Raw genomic sequence first — 24427 nt, forward strand, 5'->3', positions numbered from 1 at the left:
CCAAAGAAAGTTTTGAGCGAATAATCACAGTGGTATCAACAACTTACCCAGTGATTGTCCCATTTATTTATAATTACAGCAGGTCCAAATGATCTTGCTGGATTGATGCCACAACCGGTGTACTGGAGCTGAAATAAGAAGAAAAAATTTGTTTGAAATTCAATAGTTTGCTTGAAAATAATACTTTTGGTTATCCTAGTTAGTCTTTTAAGTACCAATCTGTAAAAGTTGTTAAAGACTAATTAATCACAGATTATTGCCTACACTTAAAAAATATGTTATTCTGATGGGTAAGTTTTTGTATATGAGAAGAGAATAACTTGAGATAAAGGTAAACGAATTCGAAGAAGTAACAAGTGTTTAGGTGTCTTCATAAATCGAGAAAACGATAGAACATTAGAAACTAGTGTTTCTATCTAATTCAAACAGATTGAGATCAACTATTAATTTTAATATGATTGTTCTTAACCCTATGCACTTATCTTACTTAAGTTCATTCATTAATATCTCTTGTGTTTCATTCTATTTGTATGTCACACAATATATTTTATATCGTAATTTGTATGATTTCATCCTCTTTTGATGAAGGTGCAGCTTGGCTTAGTATTTTTTTTGAAAATTTCTTTGATCTAGTCTTTCAAAAGTGGAATTTCCAATTTTCTATGTATATCTATATTGCTTACGTATCATTTACTACGACTCGTAACATTCTATGTTTGTGTAATTTGTACACACCTGATTTTGGTGAAAATTGTATCCCACATACCGAAATTAATTATGTTCTTTCGATGTTAGTTTGGCGTGCAGAATCATAACTAAATTCATGCATTGTTTTCGTAAGTAATCTTTAACCATTCATATAATTGGTAGAGGGCTGTCTCTTCATTCTTCAGCGGAATCTATTTAGATTGACTTAACTTGATTTATTTCAGTTTTTCAATTAGTCGGTTAATTAATTCTTTTCTAGTCGATATTGTTTGGTCCTGTCCAATTGCTATCATATGCAAAAGTAGTCTGACTTGCTTTAGTTCTGAATATCACAATTATATAGTAGATAGAAAATCGGCCCAAGAACGGTTTCTTGAGGTACTTCTCCCTTTATTTCTTGTGTATCAGGGTATGCGCCCTTTTGATTTCTATCCATTATTTGGATAGCTTTTATGAAGTTTACAGTTTTTTTAACATCTGTAATGTGTTGTATTTGATGTATTGTGGAATGTTTTTCTGTTTGTTCGAATTGGTTTCGATATTAATTTATTTCTATGTATAATAATTTCACAAAAAGTTTTGAAATGATTAGTTGTGGAGTGGCCTACATTCTCTAATGTGTTTGTTAATTACATAATAATTTTTTTTTATTGAAAACTTACCCCACAAAAATGAGCAGCAGTAACGGCAAGTCCAATAGCTAACGGAGCAGAACCCTTTATATCCTTACGTAAAGAGTCACATACTCCGTGTATGACAAATATCAATAAAAATGTTAATGCAGCTTCCATTATCATACCTTGTACTGCCGATATACTAGGATTTACATTCGTTACTCCAAATCCTCCTATCTTCGAATCCGGTACTATTAGCTACAATCAAAAGCTCTGTTAGTTAAATGAAGGAGAACATGTTGAAAAATGGTCAGTTTTTTGTTTAAAAAATGCAATTCCAATAATAATTAGCTACATAGTGAGTTAAAGTATGAAACAAATATACATATAAATTTGGTTTTTCCATAATTTCAATATGACTAAAATTATTGTGGTATTTGAATTCTAACATCTTTTGGTTTTCTTGAAATTTAATAAAATTTATCAATTGCAATTGAGATTCTGATGCGCTGAGTACGGAACCTCCAATACACATTCTTTCAAAGTGTGAGAGAATACGAAGTTTCAGAACGCTATACCTATAAATAGAAGATGAAGATCCATATCAGTTAGGGTCTTCCAACGTCCTGAACTTTCCAAAAGAAATAGGAAACTTTTTGACTATTATCAAGTTGATAAACTACTTGTTTTAACATGAATAGATGATTTCTTGTTTTTTCCAGTGGCGTGCAGCAGAGGTCAATGACCATTTTTCCACCCCTAAATTCTCCGTCACTGGATAAATTATTTTTTTTTTAATTTTTGAAATCGACCAACACTCCCTAATAAAAAAGTAATGAGATTTGCCTACGCTAAAATTGATCGTTTTCGAGAAAAACATAATTTTGTGACCGCTCTTGTGATTATTTAGAAAAAATACAACAGTTTCTTTCGAATCTACTTACTTCGATAGATGGATAGTGTCCTACAAAATTACGTCCTACGTTAAATTACACGTTTTTTTTTTTGAAAAAAATGTTATCTTCTACTACGCTATGCCTGTTTTCCAGAATTTCTTAATTTGCATTAATCAATTTTGTACAATAAATCGTGCAAAACGAAGAAGTAACTTCAAATTTTCAAACTCCTTAATTTAAACTCGATCTGACTTTTCGCAGCATTGATAAGTGTACGTTTTGGAAAACATTGGAAGTCTTATAAAATTTAAATTTACTTTGACTTCAGTTCTAAAAAAATAGCAAATATTCATTTAATTTACGGAGAAGGTCGACTAAATTTTTCAGAAATTTGATATAGATTCCGAGTTATTTGCAAAAATTCGGAATTTTGAAAATTTAAACAAAAATATATCGCTTAGAGGCTAGAATTGTTATGTTAACTTTTACTGTATCGATAGAGCACCCTCGGAATACCAGAAAATTAGCGGCATAACTAATTTTCGTGGTTCAGGAGCTGTGATCACTGAACTATAATTATAGCGTAGTCATGTTATTACTTTTTTATTAAGTTTATTAAGTTTGAAGACTCCACGCTGTTTAGTATTTGCTTGGCAGCCATCAATAGTGAACGTTTTCAGTGTACTTGTAAACATGGAAAAAATTGATCATCGTAATGTGATACAATACTTTTATTTGAAAGGCATTAGCCCAACCAATATAGGAGTTGAACTAGATTCAACTCTGGATCGGACCGATCCTTAGTTATCAGTAGTAAAGTACTGGATAGCAGAGTTTAAATAAGGCCGTATGACCTGCTAGAACCAACATCGCAGTGGTCGACCAAACGAGGCGACGACTACAGAAATGTTGAAGAAAATCCACAAAGCGGTACTAGATGATCGTCGACTGAAAATGTGTGAACTAGCAGACATAGTAGGCATTACAAAAAGTATGGCACATCGCATATTAATTGAAAATTTGAACATAAGAAAGCTGTGCGCAAGATGGGTGTCGTGTTTACTCACAATGGAACAAAAACAGCGTCGTAAAGATTTTCCATCGAGTGTTTGGATGGATGGGTCCATCACATCACACTCTAGACAAAATAACAATCAAAACAATGGACTGGAAAGATAGAATCGGTTCCAAAGAAGGCAAAGACCGTTCCATCTGCAGACAAGGTCATGGTGTTGGTTTTTTGGGGGATTATTTCCATCAACTATCTTGAAAAAGGAAGAAACTTTCAACGACAAGACATTGCATCATTGTAAATTAATGAGTTGGAATTGCTACCTCATGCACCCCATTCGCCAGATTTAGCCTCCTCGGATTATTTAAAAAAATGGCTCGGTAGTTAATGTTTATTTTGAGGAGCTTGACGATTCTTATTATAAAAGAGGTATACAACTTATTGAACATCGCTGGTTAAAGTGTGTGGAGCTAAAAGGAGATTACATAAAAAATGAATATATTCTAAAATTTTTTGTTTTCTTTGGTGGGACAGATACCATTCTCGTAAATGTAGATCATACCAATTACTGTCCTCATAAACAATTGAATCAGTATCATCTGTATAACTAACTATATGGTCAGCTCTGTGAAGAAGAAAACTCCTTCACTTATAGCTGGAATACCGTAGTGCCTGAAGTGTAGTAGTTCGTATGTTATACTGCCTTTCACTAGTAAACAGACCAATTTTCAAATAACTGCAAATAACTGTCTTGCCGTTTCCTTGCATTCTTAGAGAATTAACATAGCTGACTCTATACGATGCTTTTGTTAGATTCCAAACAATAAAAAAAGGACAACCACAACCACAACCACAACCTCGTTTAATTATTGTATTGTATTCAAAATTGAGGCTTCGATTATCGAATTGTGTTTTTTGCTCGTTAAGAGATGTGCTTCTATTTTTTATTAATTCATTCTACACATCTTCCAATTCGGAATTTTTCCTTTTTTTTTCTCTGGCGGTTTTCTACATATTTTTCATTTGAGAATAGAACAATATTTGTCATTGGGTGCAATAAAAAGATGGTGATAACATCCCAAGAAACTTAATATCTAAATCTGAAAATATTTCTAGCTTAATCTTAAGAAAACAGACATAAGATTATGATCATAAACAGTTGAAAGTAATATGTCCACAATAAATTTAGCCTTTAAACAAGAATTCACTCGACAATATATAAATAAAAATTTGTGTTTTAGAGAAACAATATTATTTCACTTAGCAGCTAGTCTTAATCAATATGGTTACATACCTTCAATAAAGCAGATCCTCCAATAGCTCCGACGCACTGAACTATCACATAGCTTACAGCTTTTATGATTTTTACTTCTCGTGTAAGAAGAAAACTGATCGTAACAGCTGGATTGATGTGGCATCCGCTAATGTGTCCAATTGCCTGAAAGATGAACAATGTTGTAATATTAGATATTTTCATATATTTTAACAAATTATTGAGACTGTTAGTTACTCAAAGGAATACCAAGGAGAATTTATTTCTACATTTGATAATCGCGAAGATAACTGCTATCAACAATGAAAATCTTCGTTATTCTAGGAAAAGAAATATCTTCTTCACCAGTTTTGTATTTTGGAATATTTTGAAGCTCATAATAATAACTTACAACGGAATATTTTGGAGCTCATAATAAAGTAGCAGTGGCAGAGTAGCAATAAGTTAAATATATAACCAAATACAAAAATTTCATAACATTATAGAAGAATCACATGAATGCACAACTTTGAATAAAGTTATCAAGATTCCCCAATTCTGCTCTATATTCTATCCTCGACAAGACGCAACATTGCTGACGGCACTATTAAGCAGATTTGTAGTAGAAGTTAACATTGTTCCTTGTTATGTAATTTTGTATTTTAAACTATACAAGATCTATTGGCAACAATGTTAGAATACCAATCGCACCACGAAACCATTTAGATTTGTAACACCGCGTAAAGTTTAGTGAATCGATTTTTGTAGAAATATTGAGACTAAAAATCATCATAAAAGTTCATTTTAATTGAAAAGTGAAAGTTTTCCATTCATACAAAGATTCGGTGAACGTGTAATCAATATTGTAAAAGACTTTATCTGATTATTTCCTAGAAATAAAGTTATAACTAGTACGAGTCATTGAACCGTGTATAATTCAAGCAAAGTGTAGACTGTATAGGTGATTGTAACTACTACATTGCCCCTTCACCCAAAACCCCGCAGGAAATTTCCCCTTAACCCCTACGACTGTCTTCCTTGATAATTGCCTTTCGCCATTAGGTGAAACCCACTCCCGAACTCCATCTCGCCACTTATCGTTTTTAGAGAAAGACATCCAAGGAAAATAGACGAAATAGACATATCAATTTCAAGTCCAAAAACGAGCAATCTGTTATGAAACTCATGATGCTGTAAATTGGTAACAATGTCTCTCTCTAACCTTGACGTGATGTCTTTTTATCGAAATGTATTTGATGAGCACGATACCCATCTTTAAACAAACTATTTCATATTTCATCATTTGTTAAGTCTTAACTACAAAAAAAACCTGTTAATAATTATTATAACTAAATATATTAGACACAAACTGACAACATTGTTTAGTTGTTGCTAGTGCTTTTAGTAACTTCAGATCCAGCTTCTCCTAAACTTGAAAGCTCCATTAGTGAATGTCTTTGGTTTTACCAATTTTTTGTGGTTGACCTGTAACATGGTGAAATCATTCAACAGTCAAATGGCCAACGATCAGGAATGTTGTATTAATAGCAAGTATTCGTAATCTATACAGAAGGTAAAACGTACTGTAGACCACACTGTGAAAAAACATGCATTTATCAGGAGCGAGTAATCCACCATTACTCAAAATGTCTAACGTGCGTTTCGATATCCAAGTTACCTTGCTGGTGAGTCCTGGTAGAGTGGTAGTGTTAATAGTACTGTCAGTATTAAAGGAGATTTTTTTGAAAAATAAAAACCTATTATTATTATAGTAAATTCAAACTGCTTCCATTATATCGCCCTCTATTTTGATTTCGCTATCTCAATTTTTAAATTAACTGTAATAACAAAAACTAGTACACCATTGCATTTCTTTATATAAGGGACAAAAGCACAACGGCTTCATTAAGAACGAGTGCAACTCTAAAACTCTAATATTTCAGGGCTAATTATCTGTATTTTACTGCTCATGTTGTATTTATTATTATTTATTGTGATCTTGGGAATGTATTGTTTCAAGTAAATATATAATACGAGTAAATTTACCATCACGTTTATGACTTGCTTTTACGTTAGTAAATTTTTTAACTATGCCGCTAATGTACAAACAATTTAATTGTAGGCAAAAATTTATCAGTAATAAATTCTATATCTCATATTTGATTATTTCGTGCATATATCTTGACATGTATATAACATCTTAACCTTTTCACTTTAATATTATTTACAAATAAGTAAATAAATGTATAAGTATTTATGAATACACTATAATTAAAAGAGCGTGACAAAATTGAAAAAATTATAATGTTATTACCATCTTAGCTAACATTGTTGGATTATTTATTGAGCTGCAATTAATATATTATTAAAATAAACAATTTCTAAAAACCGTAAATCAAAATATACCATAATTTTACTTATAGGTTATGTACACACTACGATGTTTTATAGCGTAAAACTCGTCATGCATTTTTTAATGCGAAATTTAAAAAATCACCATTGGCGAATTATAAAATATTCGTGGCTTTTCAATATTTATTAGTATATATCATAATTTTTTCGATTTTTCCCACTTTTATCTAGTCGGTTAGCGAGCAAATGAAAAGTCTCTTTTTAAAATAGATGTACACTTGTCAATTTGGAACCGTTCTATATCTACTAGATTTCGACCATTATAGAAAATTCGAAAATATATTTTAGGCAGTTTGAAGACTAGTTTTCAATTGAATAAAACCGACAGCCCCTGAAATTTTGGATGGACTGAATGAAAACAGAATAGAGGACTCGCAACTTACAAAAGGAAGATATTCACAAAAACATGTTTACATTGATACAGATTATAGAGAAAAAACTGAGAACAAATCAAAAATTATACCTTAGTTTTAAAGTCATTTAAAAAGAATTTGATGGAGTCCGAAGAAATCAAATATGGAAAAGTTTATAACAAAAATGAGTTTTCTCCATTTAACAAATCTTACATGCACTGTTTTGTCTTTTATTTCAGTAGCAGATATTTAAAATTCAAGTTGAACGGCTTTTGATCCAGCTTTTAATAGAAATACTTTCCAAAGAGATCGGCATTTATTTCGTCTCCTTTCATACAAAATGCTTAGATTTCTAATAATGTGTGTCTTTCAGTTTTCCTTGACTGTCTGAATTTTCTAATTCTCCGAAAGGAAACTTTGTCGGTTGAGTGAATTGAATGGACTTTTAATATTAACACGTTACACGGGCAAGGCTCGTCAATAAAATTGTACGAGTTAATTAATTAACACTTTCATTAAACCCAATAATTACACTAACTGCAACACTATTAAAATTTCGAAAAATCATTTTATTTCGCCCAAATTGTCTTCCAATACTCGCCAAGGTAGATTCAACTTAACTCCAATACTGTAAGCTCCTTCCTCATATTTATATTGGCGGTGATCCAGAACATCCTAGAAAAACCTCCCAGTTTCTAGTAATAACTAGTGATTGAACAAAAGATGTAGCAACCCACCATTTTATTATAGTTTTCACTACATTAACTTATGATCGCTACCGTCAAATGACGTGTGGCTCTATCTCCGTCACAATATCTGGACAACCCCTTCGGTATATTCTCTGGTGGATTCTTGGTAGGTTCCATAATTAAACTGGCAGACGATACACGTTGACCATAATACGATTTTTACATGTATAGTTAAAGCAACACTCTCAAATATGAAATCCTTTTGATAAAAAAAATGAAAATTCTCAGATTTATTCTATTTTCCAAGCTACTCTTCTCATCCAGACACATATTACTAATACATTGAATTTTTCACCTCGGCAAATATTGAACATACTGTTTTCTAGGAAGTGGGTATTATTGGCAATACCAGCATTTCATACTATTATCAAAAGCTAAGTTTGTTAAGCTCATATAAAATTTCTCGCGAGCTAAATGAAACAAGTTTATTGTACAGCTTTCAAGTTCTTCCAGTGTATACGATATCAATATATTCATTATTAATTTTAAATTTCAAAATATTACCCTTAAAACTAATCGTCTAGCTATAAATAAGCAATATCGCAAGTATTTGTCTCATTTCCAAATAAATTCTGCTGAGACGTTATAAAAATACATAAGACAATATTGAAATTAAAAAGAGAGAAATTTTTTGAGGAAAAACAAAAGCGAAATCCAGTTTCATCTGAAAAAATCAATTGATAGCAACTGATGGTAGATCTATCAATTTGTCTCATCAACAAGGTACTGATACATGTAATTTTATTTCTCACAATAATTCTTAAAGAAATGATTCTGAATTAACTAACTTTTATAATTCTTTCCGTAGCAATCGATAACAAACTTTTCCTAGACGAAATTTCCAATTAAAGAAATATATTCCATCCAGGAAATTATAATTTATTATCGAAATCTCATGGAAGCTACTCTCAACAAAACCTACCTCCAAGCCTGAGTATATACAATTGAAAAAGAACTTTTATTAGATGACGAATATCCCTGTAAACTTATTAACCCTAGATAACGTGACATCAATTTGTAAATTTTATGATAGTCCCGTATTTACGTTGGTGGGTTATAGGGTGACTTTTTTTGGTTTCATGTAAGTTATTGTTTATTATTTTTATTTATGATGTTCTGAAGATATGTCGTTTCAGCAGAATGGTTTGATAACGACCGAATTAGCAGAAGGAATACGAAAAATTATGAAGGGAGAAAACAGTTGTGCAGATTCATTTGAGAACGGTGGAAGTGGCTGAGAAGAAGATAATCTTGAAATTGAATCGATAAAAGAATGAGATGAATCAATTTATAAATCGTCTCTCGATGAGAATTTTTACTACTTCGGGAGACAATATGGACAACGCTATGATCAGGTACAACAGCTACTACTCGAAACATCAAAAAAGATCAATTTCTGGTTCAACCAAACACAGTAGGGTTATAAGGAAAGAATGGTCACAAATAGACTTCCAAGCAGCCCACTAGAACTAGGAGAACTGCTTCAAGAAACCTTATCCATTTTGTATCGGGTCCGAAAGGTGAGGCATAGAAATATGTGGTACCTACTGGGACACAATTTTCTGCATTTCTTTTCTGAGCCAATTCTTAATATGATATTACTTCACACAAATGAAGAAATATTACTAAAAAAAAATTCATCGGTAACTAAAACGGGCATACGTTTGATACCAAAATGTCTTATTTCCTATACAGAATCTGAATAAATTCTGATAGATTTGTGTTTTCACTGAATTGTTTGATGTTTGATTGAAGAGAAACAAGGCAGGAGAGTGAAATCAATGATCCTTTTGTACCTGTTTGTGGGATATCGGAAATTTTCATCGAAACTTGCAGATCATCATGTACACCCTCATCTTACCAAATCATTGACGATTTCGTGGACGATGCTCATTCCACAACTAAATACCGAATAAACCTGCGAAGTATGGTATAAAAATTGTTTGTATTTAGGAAAATTATCCGTACAAATGGTTCGTCACTTGCTAACTATTTTGTGAAGGAGCTTTCAAAATCCATTTATAGAAGAAATATTAATGTTACCATGGTTAATTGGCTTACATCAGTTATTTTGGCTGATGAAATACTCCAAGATCCATTTTTTACATTACATTACATTATATATTTCAACATTCTAATTCTGACCGAATACAAATTGAACAAAAACTATTTCCAAAGAATAGTTTTCACTTGTATGATATAATTTTTCTATTAGCGGTCATATAATCAATATAAGTGATAACTTTTAACACTTGTATCGTAAATAAATATTCTTGTTTGACAATTCTATAAAAAATTACAGGAAAACCTTGAAAAATTTCTGTTCCGATATATAAATTGAATTACCAATGTAGTGTTATTATCGCATACCAAATTGTATCTAATTTAATGCACATAAATCTCCAATTATAATGTAAGATATGTACTAAATAAATATGCCAGTAATTTGATTTGTGAGTAACAAACATATATTTTCCACGACCAAGGTGTTAAATACATATTATACAGTAATGATTAACGAAATAAAAAAAAAATAATGGATTTTTTGTTGATGTATTACATGGGTGGTAACAGTATAGCAGTATAGCATATAGTATAGTGGGAGTATTAACAATTATTACGACCACTACTTTAACATGATTGATTCTAACATGTTATACGATAAAGTGGTATGAATTGTTGGGTTTCATATATGCATTTTCATCACATAAACTACGATTGTATTAATTTTTACAATTAATACTACAACATTTTAGAATGATGACAGGATTATCATCACCATAAATCAGGTTAACTATTCAATCAATAGGTATCAAAGCCCACTTTCTTGAGGGATTGAATGTTGGTTGATCATTTGAACAAATATTGTGAATTATCATCAGAACTGAATGTTCATTTTAGATTTGAACTGTTATTTCAATTAGATAATCTAAAAAAACAGCTACTACGTGAAGCTGGCGGTCGTGAGGTAAAGAATTGATTTTCCTGTGTTAATTTTTCTTCGTTTTTCCGGTACTGAGAGTCGTTTTGTATTGTATTATGGCATTAAAAGAATGCCGTAGATACATTTTAAATCTGTTTCATTGAATTTAATATGAAAATAATACAGCTGAAACCGATTATTTTAATTTATGTCTAAATTACGGGAGTTTTTCGACATTTATTTCCATTGTTGAGTTCTCAAGTTTAACATGAGTAGGTTGAATAGTAATGACCCAGTAATAGCTGGAAGGTACAAGTACAAGCTTAAAGCTTTAGGTGGAGTTAACCTCTTTTCATTAGATGCAAAGAACTTTAATCAAAATCTCACTTATTGTCTACAAGTTTCGAATATACTTGTGTTTCAGATTATATTTACCGCTTGACTACACTGAGCACAACAATGCATAGCGGAAAAAACCGACAAAGCCACTGTCCGGGAAGAAATTCCACACTTATTTTCGTAGTAACTCTTTAAGAAGCAATTTCGCAATAAAACTAGGAGTAATAAAGTCTAAGTTCCATCGAATGAATTCACAAACCCCAAAAGTTCATGGTAAAAACAACATTAGATATGAATTATCGTTAGGGTGTAATGAATAATGAAGGTATGTACAATTCAGGGTGTCATATACATTACGACCAAAAGAAACTATTGAACTCCTTTTTCTTGCTGTTGCGCTGGGGATGCTCAGTGTTTATAGCTGATCTATTATTCACACATTTCGAATAGTTCAGAATGTGATATGTATGTCAATAAATTATGAAAGATATTGTAGCGTAACAATAGAGGTGCCAAATCAAACACGAGAATATTATAATGATCAAAAATATGGGGAAATGAAAGAAAAATAAATCTACAAAGAAAGAATGAGGAAGAAAAATTTGATAGGCTTCTTGTCGTTATAAAAGCATATAAAAAAATAGTTAATAAAAGTTAATAATAGTTATAGAATAACATGAATATTACACATCAGTCAATTATATTATAATTTATTTAAAGATCTTCGATAAATGAACATGAATTGTTATGTATATGAGAAACTATATGAATTGATAGTAACTATGTGCAAAGTTGAATGTTACAAGTAGGTTTGCAAGTAATACAGTTATGGAAATATAAATATTGATGATCATATAATAAATTAACAATGAATGATAAATATAAAATATTATACAATGAGATTATACAGTTATGAAGAATGCAGAAATATTTGTTTTCTTTTATATATACCGATTATAAATGAATTAATTCTAATTAGTTTTCCCACATAGTATGATTAAAATTTATGAATTATTCATATTGATAATAAAGTTTCTTATTGAAATGTTTTTGTTTGATGACAGTCTCTAAAGTCATGAAATGATTTGTCGTTCCGGGCACCTGATATCAATTGTCCTATTTTCAAAAAATTATCAAATTTTTTTATGGATGGCAGTAGCCACAGAACATACCATAAGAAGAAATTCGAACTTAATTGTTCGATGGTTTGTGGCAGAACTTCTATTTTCATATTCTGTGTTATTCATTTCCACCCTGTTCTGATTTCGAAATTTCCATTTTCAACTAAACTAACAAAAATTAGTTGACATAATTACAATATCACTTTTGAAATAATGAAAACTGAAAAAATATAGAATTCTCTATCAAACAAAGTGAAAAGTGTAATATGTAAATAATTATTTGTAAAATCACTTTCCAGAAAATGATTTTCAATCAAACGATAATTTAATGTTGAGCATTGAATTTTACAAAATTCCTACCGTTCAGACCACAATGATTATTTATAACATATTGGGGAGTGGCAGAACTAAATTTGTATTGCTGTAATTTAGATACAAAAATACAAAATACAAAAATTTATTATTGGGTAGCTTTTATGCATTTATGCATGAGTCTAGAATACTGAACTGTGTCAAAGAAAGATAGTAATCTATTAAAACTAGAGCCTTCAAGTGTCCATTGAGACAGCAATGCCATGACAAGACTCCTATTAGTACATGAGGATTTTTTTATTTGGGCTAATACATTCAATGAATCTTCTTTGGTTATAGGTTAACAGAGGTATCTTAGCTACGCTATTTACTTTAGTTAATGCATACATAAAAAATGTAGTTTCATAAACGTATGTTCGTACTACATTTTGGCGATTTTGTCATGCAGCTCGATCGGCGCTGGTGACGTAAACAAGCGATTGGCGCGTTGCAAGAAGAAATGAGGGCGAAGTAGAAATATTGCATTGTGTGAATTCAGTATAAAATATGGACCCGACATATTTTTCAGACCATTGCCAAAGGCTATATGTTATTAAATTGAAGCGGAGAATTTACCACGACCATTTAATATACAAATAGGATATTATCTGAATCATATTTAGGCAAAATATCCCTCTGGTTTGGATTTTAGAGCTCAATACACTGCACTTTCAACAAATTATCATTTATATTTGTTTAAATTGTTGTTATCAAGTGAATAATATAAAATTGTTCAAAATAGTATATACTATTCGTATACCAACATATTTCAATTTACATACTTAAACTAGCATATTCGAATGTTTTCATATTACAATGTGAATTTATACTTGATATTTGTTTTAAATAATTATAATAAAGTGATTAACAGTGATCATAGAACAAATAATTAATATATTATGACCAAAAGTGACGTTTATGCTTTCGAATATATTAACAATGTACTATTTTTAATGCCTATTGAAGCTCGAGCAGATATCTACATTTCATTCATTTATTAAATGCAATCTCTCGACAAAATTACAAATAAATCCCACTATGAAGCATACTAATACAGATTTAACTGCTCCCGATGTTACGGTTACCTTGTCATTTTGGCATAAGACGATTTAGTTGCTCAAAGGCTTCCACTTAACTTATAGATTTACTCGCATATAAATATTACCAATTTCTACAGAGTGCCTTCAATTCAAACAATCTTTCCTTAAGAGGACACATTTTTCACAGTATCTTTTGTTGCTGTTGGATCGCTTTTACCATCATAGACTAACTCGTAAGTTCTTACAAATTTATATCAAATTTATGACATTTATTTTCTACATGAATTCTATAGTTTAATCGACTACATCATGAAACTACTTATCAATCATTCATATTTTTCTTTTATCTTATGCCATTTTGGCTGGGAGAGACCTACTTTAGAGTTATTTTACAATTACTGTTATAGTCAAGCAAACCACAAAAATGGCTTTATTTAGGTAATTTACTACGCCAAATTACAACCGCTCTAGATTCGTACTGATACTGACATGTTAAAATCAAGAATGGCTAAGACAGAACGCGTATACACGTTTAAAGCATCAAACCTGACAATTGTGATTTCACATGTACACTTACCTGTGCTATTGTTGCCACTGTAAGTCCAAATGTGAAAGCAATTCTAACGTGCCCGGCTTCATCTCCTGTACCAAAATCGATGCAAGAGCCAGTGCCTATGAGAACTAGTAAAAGAGTACCTAAACATTCTGCTAGTAAAGCTCTCCATATATTTTTATTTTCAGTGAAGTCGCTGACACCAAGAATACCGTCAGAATTATCATCTGCAAAATAAATAATTATGAAAATATTGGAGAAAATCTGGAAAAACTTCTAAATTTTCAGTTTTTTCACTTTACTTTTTAAGTGCTAAATAGAAAGTTCTCAAAAATTATGAAATCAAAATAATTTTGGCTTGCGCCAGATATATAAATTGAGTGAATTCAATTTCTTCATGTAGATATTTGACTAATGTCGTGGTATTAGTTATCATTGTCATATAACTCCCACTGGAGCAGAGGGTACGTTAACGTTTCTTTTTATTTTTGGCTATTTCTGTAGCCTCTTTCCATGTTAAGTTTATCTTTTTGTTTTGGCTGTTGTATTATGATTTAATGTTTATCTGATTATGTAGTTTCTGTGGTGTCTGATCTCTCCATCTCCACTTTTGCTTCGTAATCATTATGTCTATTTTCTCTTCTTCAGTTATGTTCATAGGGTGTTCATTACTTTCGCATATATCTCATAGGCATCTGTTGAAGAACGATTGATTTTCTGGGTCATCTTTCTATTATATTTCCAAGTTTCAGCCGCATATAACAGAACCGATGACGTTTTCCAGAGAGTTGTAGTAAACTATATTTTATACAGAGACTTAAAACCGTTTTGCGCTAAGGTTATACTTTTTCGATGTCATTTTCAGTACCTTCGTTTGTACTTACTATGCTGCCTTTATTTCTCTTCATTCTAATTAAATGACGCTTCCTATTAACCAACTGAAATAGACATATGTCACTTGCTAATTCAAGTCCTCTAGTTTTTCAGTTCCAATTGATTCTTGATATTTTATCTTCTGATTTTCTCAATATCCAACTAATATTGAACAGGGTTGGCGACAGCAATCATCTCTGTCTCACTTTTTCTTTTTTTATTTTGATCTGTTGGGATAATTGTCCTTCGTAGTAATAGTTAACTAAAATCCACCAAAAAAGTTGTACTCATGTCTCACCAGGAATGTATAAGTTCGATAAAATATTCAAAATTTAGAGCAATAGTTGGCTATTTATAAGTAATGGTTATTTACGAGATACGAGAGAGATACTCTAAAATAACTCTTTTTCTCAAACAGTACACCACGGATATATCTTCTTCATGTTCTATTATATTACGAGTAAAACAATTAATAATTCTACATGTTATAGTTTTCGAAGTTTGTAATTGTAATTAGGTATTAGAAATTCTTAAGAGAAGCGGCTGCAATGATAGAAAGAGAAATTATTTAATCAAAAGTATCCAAATTATGAAGTACAACTTGGAAAATTATGAAACTTTTTGAGGATTCATGTAATTTTATGTTTTTACAAGAAACTACAACATTCAAAACCGCCGAATCTTAACTAATTATTGTAAGTAAATTTTATTATTTTTATACATTTATACATATTTGCATATTTATATTAATCAATAGATCACCTACATAATGAATACCAAAATAAAAATTATTTGTTATTGTATAAAAATTTACAAGAGCTATAAAATTTACTTAAATCATTCAAGTCTCTTTTATCATTAATAGGTTTCTCGTCCGTATGAATGTGAACCATTTCTAGAAATTCTCTTTTCGTGTATTAGATTCCGTTACAACGATTTTTTGCATCTTTATAATTGAATTTATGTTTTTTTTCTATCGTATCGATGACCTTTTAGTCTATTTTCTAAATACTGAGATGTCTGCCCTATGTAGACAGCTTCACAATTAGTACAAAGTACTTGATATATAATATTACTTTCATTTGTTTTTTGGTGTTATAGATTTTAGCTTAGTGAAATATTTGGATAGTTTATTATGTACTTCATTATTGAAATAATTCGATAGTTGTTGTGCAAGTTCTTGTACATATGGTAAAGATAAATGTTATATGTTTTAATGTTTCGTTTCTATTTTGCTTCTTAATTAATTATAGAATCTATTTATCCTTTTCTTGAATATGTTATTTATCATTTTTTCCGCATAATTATTTTCTTTCAATACACCTTTTGCTTCTTGAATAGCTAAGCATCTACTCGTAAGTTCAGGATCTGATAGTTGGATAGATCTATCAGTTAAATTTATTATCACTGATCTTTTTTGTGACATAGGATGACATGAATTGAAGTTCAAACATCTTTAGGACCAAGTTGATTTCCTAGCTCCTCCACTTTATTTGGTCCAGTTAGACAGTGGCAGAGCTGGCGCCTTTTGATTTCTACTATTTGTGAAACGCAGCCTGGATATTTTGGAGCATTATAGAGAAGAATAAGAGATAAAAAATATCTTTGCCACCAATGATTCGATAATTTTTCAAATGTAGTTAAGCGACCATAAAAATATCATTCAACTCTAAACAAAGAGAAAAGGAGAAATGCTTTGTTGTCAAAAAATTGTTACAATTTGTAGACAAAAACTGTTAAAAACTGAAATAAACATGAAAATAACTAAATGAAGCTACAAACTGTCTCTTTCATACTGAACACACTATTCTTTAATGCCACTACATATGTCACAATTTCATTCTCTAGCGTGTGTTTCGATAACCAAGTTATCGTCTTCAGAGAAAGAAGGTAAAGAGTGGTAGTAATGAATGGTGTGTTCAGTATGCATATTTCCACTTTTATCCTCCCTAAAAAATATGACGTGGCTACTCATATTTATGAATTTTCATAGGAGCCAAAAGTATAGCCATGATTTTCTTATTCTAATAATATGTTAAATGTTGTTATTGAAAATGGAGAAGAGTTGAAAGTTTCACAACTAGAAGGAGTTATAAAATTTAATTTGGTGCTTTATTTCAACAAATAATTGTATTGATGCATTGTAAATAAAAAAATAACTATTCAACTCACTTTGAATGATATAATGGTTTGTCCTACTTGAAGTAATCACAGTTTTACTCATATCTCTAAAAAGCACCTGACCTAAATCTCATAGATACTGCAATCTGATTACAAATATAGGAATGTTGATTGTTACTTAAAATCTAATATATTTATAATATACCCCTGTATTTTGTTAAGTACATATAATGTATAAAATATGTACTTTTTTATTTGATCAATGCGATTATCTAGTAAGTCATTATTTTAATTTACTGCTTATTAAAGCATCAAACAATAAGAGGCGGGAATTGAATTATTACTATGTAAACAAGATATATACTTATAATTTTAACAGAAGCTTCAAGTGATTTTGTATAAAACCTTTATTTCGAAAAAAATAGAATTTGACAACTTAATTATAGTCTGAACTAAGTGAAAATAAAATTACTCACCACATTATCAATACATAAAAACATTCAATCGAAAGAGGTGGGGGAATCAGATTTATTTATAATTATAATTTAGATTATTGGTTGAGCGTCATTTCATACGACACTTTTGTCGTAAATAAAATTTAGGTGACAATGTGAAATAATTTAGAGTAACTCATTATGTATCCACTTGAAAATCTAATCACTACATGCAGTTTTTCCCTTTTTGAACATGACACTCCGTAGTAAACGCCGCACGTCTATATCTTTGTGTCTATGCTATATAAAGCTGGTACCACACGATGTGTCCAATGTTGGACGCTGGTATGATTGGACGCATCAGGTGGTCGTAGCGCGCATTCCATTGGATGAATGTTTCGCTTCCAACGTTGACATGGGAACGTTGGCCATGTAAATTAGGTTTTTTTGCCCGCGTCAAAGGAGTACCCAAGTTGGAGCCGACACTTGTGGTACTACACACCTTTCTTGTCCTGTTACGCGTGAATGCTACGTATTTTTTAAGAAAAATCAAAATCGTCACAATCATCCAGTTTATTTTAGAAGAGTTTATATCTCTTGTATGTTGTTTGCCACGTTTCCATTTCTTTAGGTGAGAATAGATAAGGTTCCAGCTTTCATCCAATATTCAGCCATCATTGGAAGATGAGTGTTTAAGCAAACAATGGATGCATCGTTTAGTTGCAGCACTACATCCAGCCTTTCTTCCAAGCTGTACGTTGGAACGCGAATGTTGGCGCAATCGTTAGACGCATCGTGTAGTACCGGCTTAAGTTCTATAAATTTGAACTCCGACAGATGCGATGGTGGTCGTAAAACTGTAATACTCTGTCTACTAGTCATTTTATAGAATTGAATATATAGGGCTCGATATAGTTTGATATTTGTCTTAATACTTTGTTAATCATTTCAAATTTTTTCAAATTAATACTAAAATTTATACATAGAGTATGCAATGCTTGCAATCCGCGTAATTTCCAATTAATGTTGTTTATTGATTCATCAAAAAATAGTATAACTACCAAGCATTTCGATTGATTCGGGTGGAAACATTTATAAATTTTATATGATTCAACTTCCTAGGTGCTTGCATGCATCCTTGCCAATAAGTGCTTATAACAACATCACGGCGCCATTTCTACACTTTTATTACTGTTTATTACAATGATTGAAATCTTTTATTATATATTCTACTTTACTTTGATATTACCGACGTTTATACTTTATCAATTTGTAGTATAAAATTGTCTATTGCAATACATCGAAAAAAACCTATAAAAAAACATGTTACGTTATTTATTCAGAATTGTTTATTGCCCTTATTCACAATTATTATTTTATTTATAATTAAATGCGATTATCTTACAACCATCACATGTTCGTTTGGTACAGATAAGAGAGTAAATTTGTTGTTTTTCTTTAGAAAAGCTGCGTCAGTAGATCATTCATTCAAAATAATAATCGTCGTAAGGAGCTCTTTCCTTTATTTACAGTATCATCGTATTTATTTACCTTTTTAACTCTTCTTTAATTGGGAATATATTCGCTTCGACGATTATTATATATGAGAACCACAGTTTGAAACTAATTACGTTAAAGCCCTCGAAATATTCGCCAGCTTTTATTTTAAATACGAAGATCATGCAACTTCAGAAATTCATTCACCTACTGCTTGTTAGGGTTGTATTAGGTAAGCCATAATTCTCAACCTCATGTCCACCATTCCCTTAAGTCTAGTCAGAATAATAAATTTCTCGATTATTTTTTCGAAATTCATTTGATCGAGGTAGATGATCATTTTCTGTTTCAATTTCAATAATGATTTGCAAAATGTTTAGCAAAATTTTTTGTGCAATAATTATGCTCAAGGTTTTTCGACTCATATTGGGAATTAGTAGTACGTCTTTTTCTTTGATTGCAATAGCCATCTAATTAATCTAATCAAATTCAATAGATTTTAATTCTAGTAAATTTGTCTGTTGTACCTAAACCTCGTCAGTCATACTTCTACAACGAATTAGTCATTGGCGTTCGCGAAGGAAAAATCTTGTTGAAGCTCGATACAAAAGACATATATAGTAAATGAATACATTTTTTAAGAGTCATAAACAATCATAATGTTTATAATTACACAATTAAGTTAATGTGGATTGAAGAATTGTCGGTCAAACTTACTTTGAATTATCAAAGCATCCTCCGCAGTGTAAATTAGTAGTCAGTTTGCCAGTGACTACATTGAGCAAGACATAATTATCATTAATAAAAGAATGGAATCTGATTCGAATCGTATGTGCGACGTAAAGAATGAAATATTTACAAGAAGCTGTTTATTTATTGTGAAATTTTTCCACCCATGGTGTCTCTATTACGCTACGCAACTGGACTTAGTGCTTGATGTGTCTGTGAAAATGTCTTTCTCAAATATTCATTGAATTGAAGTCCTAATTGTTTGTGACCATATTTCATTGTATTTTTATCGTCACTACTTGTACTGGCTTTAGGTTCTATCTTTATCGAATATGCCCTATGAAATATTTGTATTCACTAACTATTAGAATCACTCTGTTAATGTAAGTATTTATCTATTTCTTTTTCCCAACAATGAAATGAAATTATACATATGGAAACGACAGCAACACCTACAGGGTGTTTCTATATTCGACCGACAACGCTCTAACACAGAGAATCTCAATAAATTATTCATTTTGATATAGAAATATGAACCCTTACGGGGTCTAGTTTCTGAGATAAAGGGTGTTCAAAATTTTAAATCAAAATAAAAAAATTTTCATAAATCAAGAACGCCTTTAATTTTTGTTCAAATTTGGTGACCAATATGCTCCTTAATGAAATAATATTTTAAAATATCTAGCTTTGGAAAAATTCAACCAGTAGCGCGTTCTTCAGGGTTAGTTGTCACTTTTATCCCTCTATTTTTTACGCCACTGGAGCAAATTCTTTTTTTAATTTTGTTTTAAATTGCCTGAAAAACTAAAAACCTATTATGGAGCTAACATGAACGGTGTTGTAAAAATGTGCCTCTCAACAAAAGTCTGCAAGCCCGTAAGTAATTTACAAATTAATTAATTATTCATTTAATTTCGAATAGTGATTGAGCGTAAGTAGTTCAAAACAAATAAAAATTATTCATAATCTCAATTTCAAACAAAAATTTGTTGGAATAATAACAAAATTGGCAATGAAAAGAAAAATAAAAATAGTACAAATTAAATTGAAACAACACCCAACGATAACAAAATTGACAAAGTTACAGTAGTTGTTCAAACTGTTGGCCGCTTACTTCAATACACTTATTACACCGTGACTTAGAGAATAAATCTGGGATTGAATGATTTCTGTCGCAGCTTGAATTCTAGGTATTAGATCTTGTTCGGATTCTATGTTTGTTTCGTATAATTCTAAGACTTCATATAGCCATATATAAAAAAATCAATATGTTTTAAGTCAGGTGATATTGAAGGCCATCAATTGGGTCCACCCCGACCAATCCATGAGGTAATTTAAAACAAAATATTTAAATATTCTTTTGAAAAATGGAAATCCTGTTATTTGTTAGTATTTATGACATTCATTAGACAGTTTATTCAACACTGGAATGTCTATTTATTTCTCTTAAATATTACGTCATACGTCACTGAGTGTAGGACTAGTTTAAATATGATATCATTTTTATGATCACTAAATCAGCATTAGAGACATTATCTGGACCATTGCCCTAGCAAATAATTCCCGTGTAATCTTACTTAAGTATATTGTAAATTTACTACCATAAATCTAGCTCAGTCTATCTTTCTTTTGTTTTTGTTACGATAAAGAATTTCACCTACTTGTAAATTTAAAACCGTTGAAACAGATGTCCAAATTGGTTGTGTACAAGGAGATCTCGAAAACGGCGAGAGATAGAAAATCCGTGAACGTATGGCACAATTGATAATTGAATATAAAGGAAGTTTATTTTTTAAGTACATTCTATAGAACACAAAACAGTTAAGGTTGCTCCTTCTTTCTATATCAAATTATTATTATGATTCTGGTGTGCTCAATAAAAAAATCAAGACTATAAATATTATGCAGTGAAAAATGATGGGTTATAACTGACCAAATCATCATTATTCTAATTCTGATCGAGAGTATCGAGACAGACGATGATTCTAGATATGTGGCATTAGAACTGAAGCAAGATGACGTCAACGAAAGACAAACAAGCTCAAACTGAAGAGCAAGCTCCACCGTATCAGTTTTATCTTTATCTCCATCATGCTGTTATCTACAGCGTGAAGATACAAGAGTATCCACTTCAATATTCAACTGAGGGAGCTGGTGGACTACATTAGAAAAGTATTAGAGAACGCGAAGAGAAGAGCTGAGTCACGACAAGCGGTGAGGATTAATAGATGAAAACAATTAGATAAAAGAAACGGTCCAACTATTGGAGATCCTGTCTATCCATGCATACGAAGGATCTCGAATCAGGACCTGTGTGACAAGTAAACTCATTTTTAGTGGCATAAATCAACTAAGAATAAGTCCCTTTTAGAGTAAACGTACACTCAACGTGAACACCAGAACACAAAAAAGATATAAACCACATAGCACTACGCTGGAAAGCAGAAGAGGATAGCCAGACACTTACAATACACCTAGGGAAGTGGGAAGAAGAGAGAGCAGTGGAGAAGACTGACGAAAAAAGGGGAAAAGAGGTGAATGGAAGCTCTTCCGAGAAAGCATCCTCCTTTGAAAGATTATTTTGGTTTAGACTTTGTGTATGTTTTTCGAAATTTAAAAACTAATGTCTAATATACAGTGTCAATTTAAAAACGTAGCTTCCTCTTTAAATCGGTTTCTATAGAAAATTTAAGAGTTACAAATCCACGTCCCATTTCATAATTCATAGTTATGACATATTGCAGTTGTAAACCATTGCGCACATAGACCTATGATAAACTCTTTGATTTTTACTAGAACCTAGAAAAAGTCGAATTCCTGGGAAAAACGAATCGGGCACCTTAAATTAAACTTTTTAACTTCACTGGTCAAACTGTAAGGCTAGCCCAGCCTCGCCCGTTTAAATGCTAAGCGTGGATGTGATCTGCAGGTACTTCCTCTTCCAAGCACCAGTGATGTTCCGGATATTAATAGACCATTCAACAGTCATATTTTGCGGTTGGTTAAACGGAGCAGTAGTTTCACAGTAATTTCTACATAAAGGTTTATATTTTCTAAACATCATTGTTAACAAACAAAATTTCCGTCATTGTAGTGATTGGTATTCTTGGAAATGCCATAAGCGGTCCCTTATTTATTGAAGAATAATTTACTGTATCCCAATATGCTTGAAAACACTATTGAACTTTTTAGAACTTAGAAACTAGAAACTCAAATTGATGCAGAGTGTGTAGCAATAGTTTTAATTTATTGACGAAATATTAGAGTGCTTGTGCTTCGAGAAATAAGTGCTGATATTAAAATTAACGTGCTTGAAATTAGAATTATTTCTCAATTTTTCATAGTATTAACAAGTAAAAAGATATAAAGCATGAGTGGGTGGCTTTCATATGTCACGTCGTACATGGTCAACTACTATAAATAAAAATTATCTGTCTTTTCTTTATTACAAATGGTGATGATTTTTTTCCAATATGCAAAATATTCATTGAATCATCAATTTTATTTGATAATAGTATATTTTTATTAAATTATCGAATTTAGTACTTTCATGAATATTTACTTAATTATAAATGATGTAGTGAATAATAACACTGGCCTGTACAATTTTTAAGACACAGTTCAAACCATTATTTTACTAATTCTAATCCCTTTCAAATAATATTTAAATAGTATTTATAATATAATATATATAATTCAAAAAATAATAAGCTAAAAAGCTTAGAGCTTGGAACTCACTCATGAAGTAGAGAGGAAATTTTAGGGCATTGTTATGAATGCAAACAGCTGGTTAATGAACTTTTATATTATACTGAATACACTGTTTACACCACCACTACATCATCGCTCACAATTACACTGTCTGACGCGCGTTTTGATAACCAATTTATCGTCTTCAGAGACTGAAATATATTTAAGTCATTAGATTTGTATGTGTACACAGTGTGTTCAGTATGAATATCGTTAACGGTTCCAGAAATTCCAGCTTACAACTTTTACATTCCTATGAATCGATTTCTGTCGAATATTATTAAAAATTCATCCACCGAGCTGGATGGAAAGTTCCACTAAGATATAAGAACGATGAAAATTCGGTACCAAAAGGACTAGGTGATTACTGCTCGTTTTTGAAGAGATAAGATATCCATAAAAGGTAAAATAGAATGTATTAATTAGAAATAATTATATTTCCTTCTTTATGGGTTACTTATAGATTATACACAACGTTAAAAAAACCTGTTATGTTATAGATAATTTTATATTAAACTGTTTTCTAAATGTGCAAATGTAACCGTACGGCTTTTTTCTGAGTTGCATCTGCTCATTCCTTAGAATTTTGTAAGTATTTATACAATAATACGTTTAGCATAAATACAATATCTTTTCAGTTTACTTCAACCCTTCACCTTTTTAATAAATTGTTTAAAACTTATTTTCAATATGAGAAAGT

At 31.0% G+C, this 24427-nt stretch overlaps 1 protein-coding gene across 2 annotated transcripts in view; it reads right to left on the reverse strand.

Moving 5' to 3' along the window:
• Window positions 1-24427, reverse strand: part of LOC130449469 (aquaporin AQPAe.a) — a 58069-nt gene that overhangs the window by 3743 nt on the left and 29899 nt on the right. For both annotated transcript variants that reach the window (XM_056787308.1, XM_056787309.1), the window contains exons 2-5: window positions 14348-14550; window positions 4525-4668; window positions 1371-1580; window positions 48-128 (exon numbers count right to left, since the gene is read on the reverse strand). In XM_056787308.1, coding sequence (XP_056643286.1) covers window positions 48-128; window positions 1371-1580; window positions 4525-4668; window positions 14348-14550 — 638 coding nt within the window. The remainder of the gene's footprint in view (window positions 1-47; window positions 129-1370; window positions 1581-4524; window positions 4669-14347; window positions 14551-24427) is intronic.

The sequence above is a fragment of the Diorhabda sublineata genome, chromosome 10 (assembly GCF_026230105.1).
Source record: "Diorhabda sublineata isolate icDioSubl1.1 chromosome 10, icDioSubl1.1, whole genome shotgun sequence".
In the NCBI taxonomy this organism is placed as follows: domain Eukaryota; kingdom Metazoa; phylum Arthropoda; class Insecta; order Coleoptera; family Chrysomelidae; genus Diorhabda; species Diorhabda sublineata.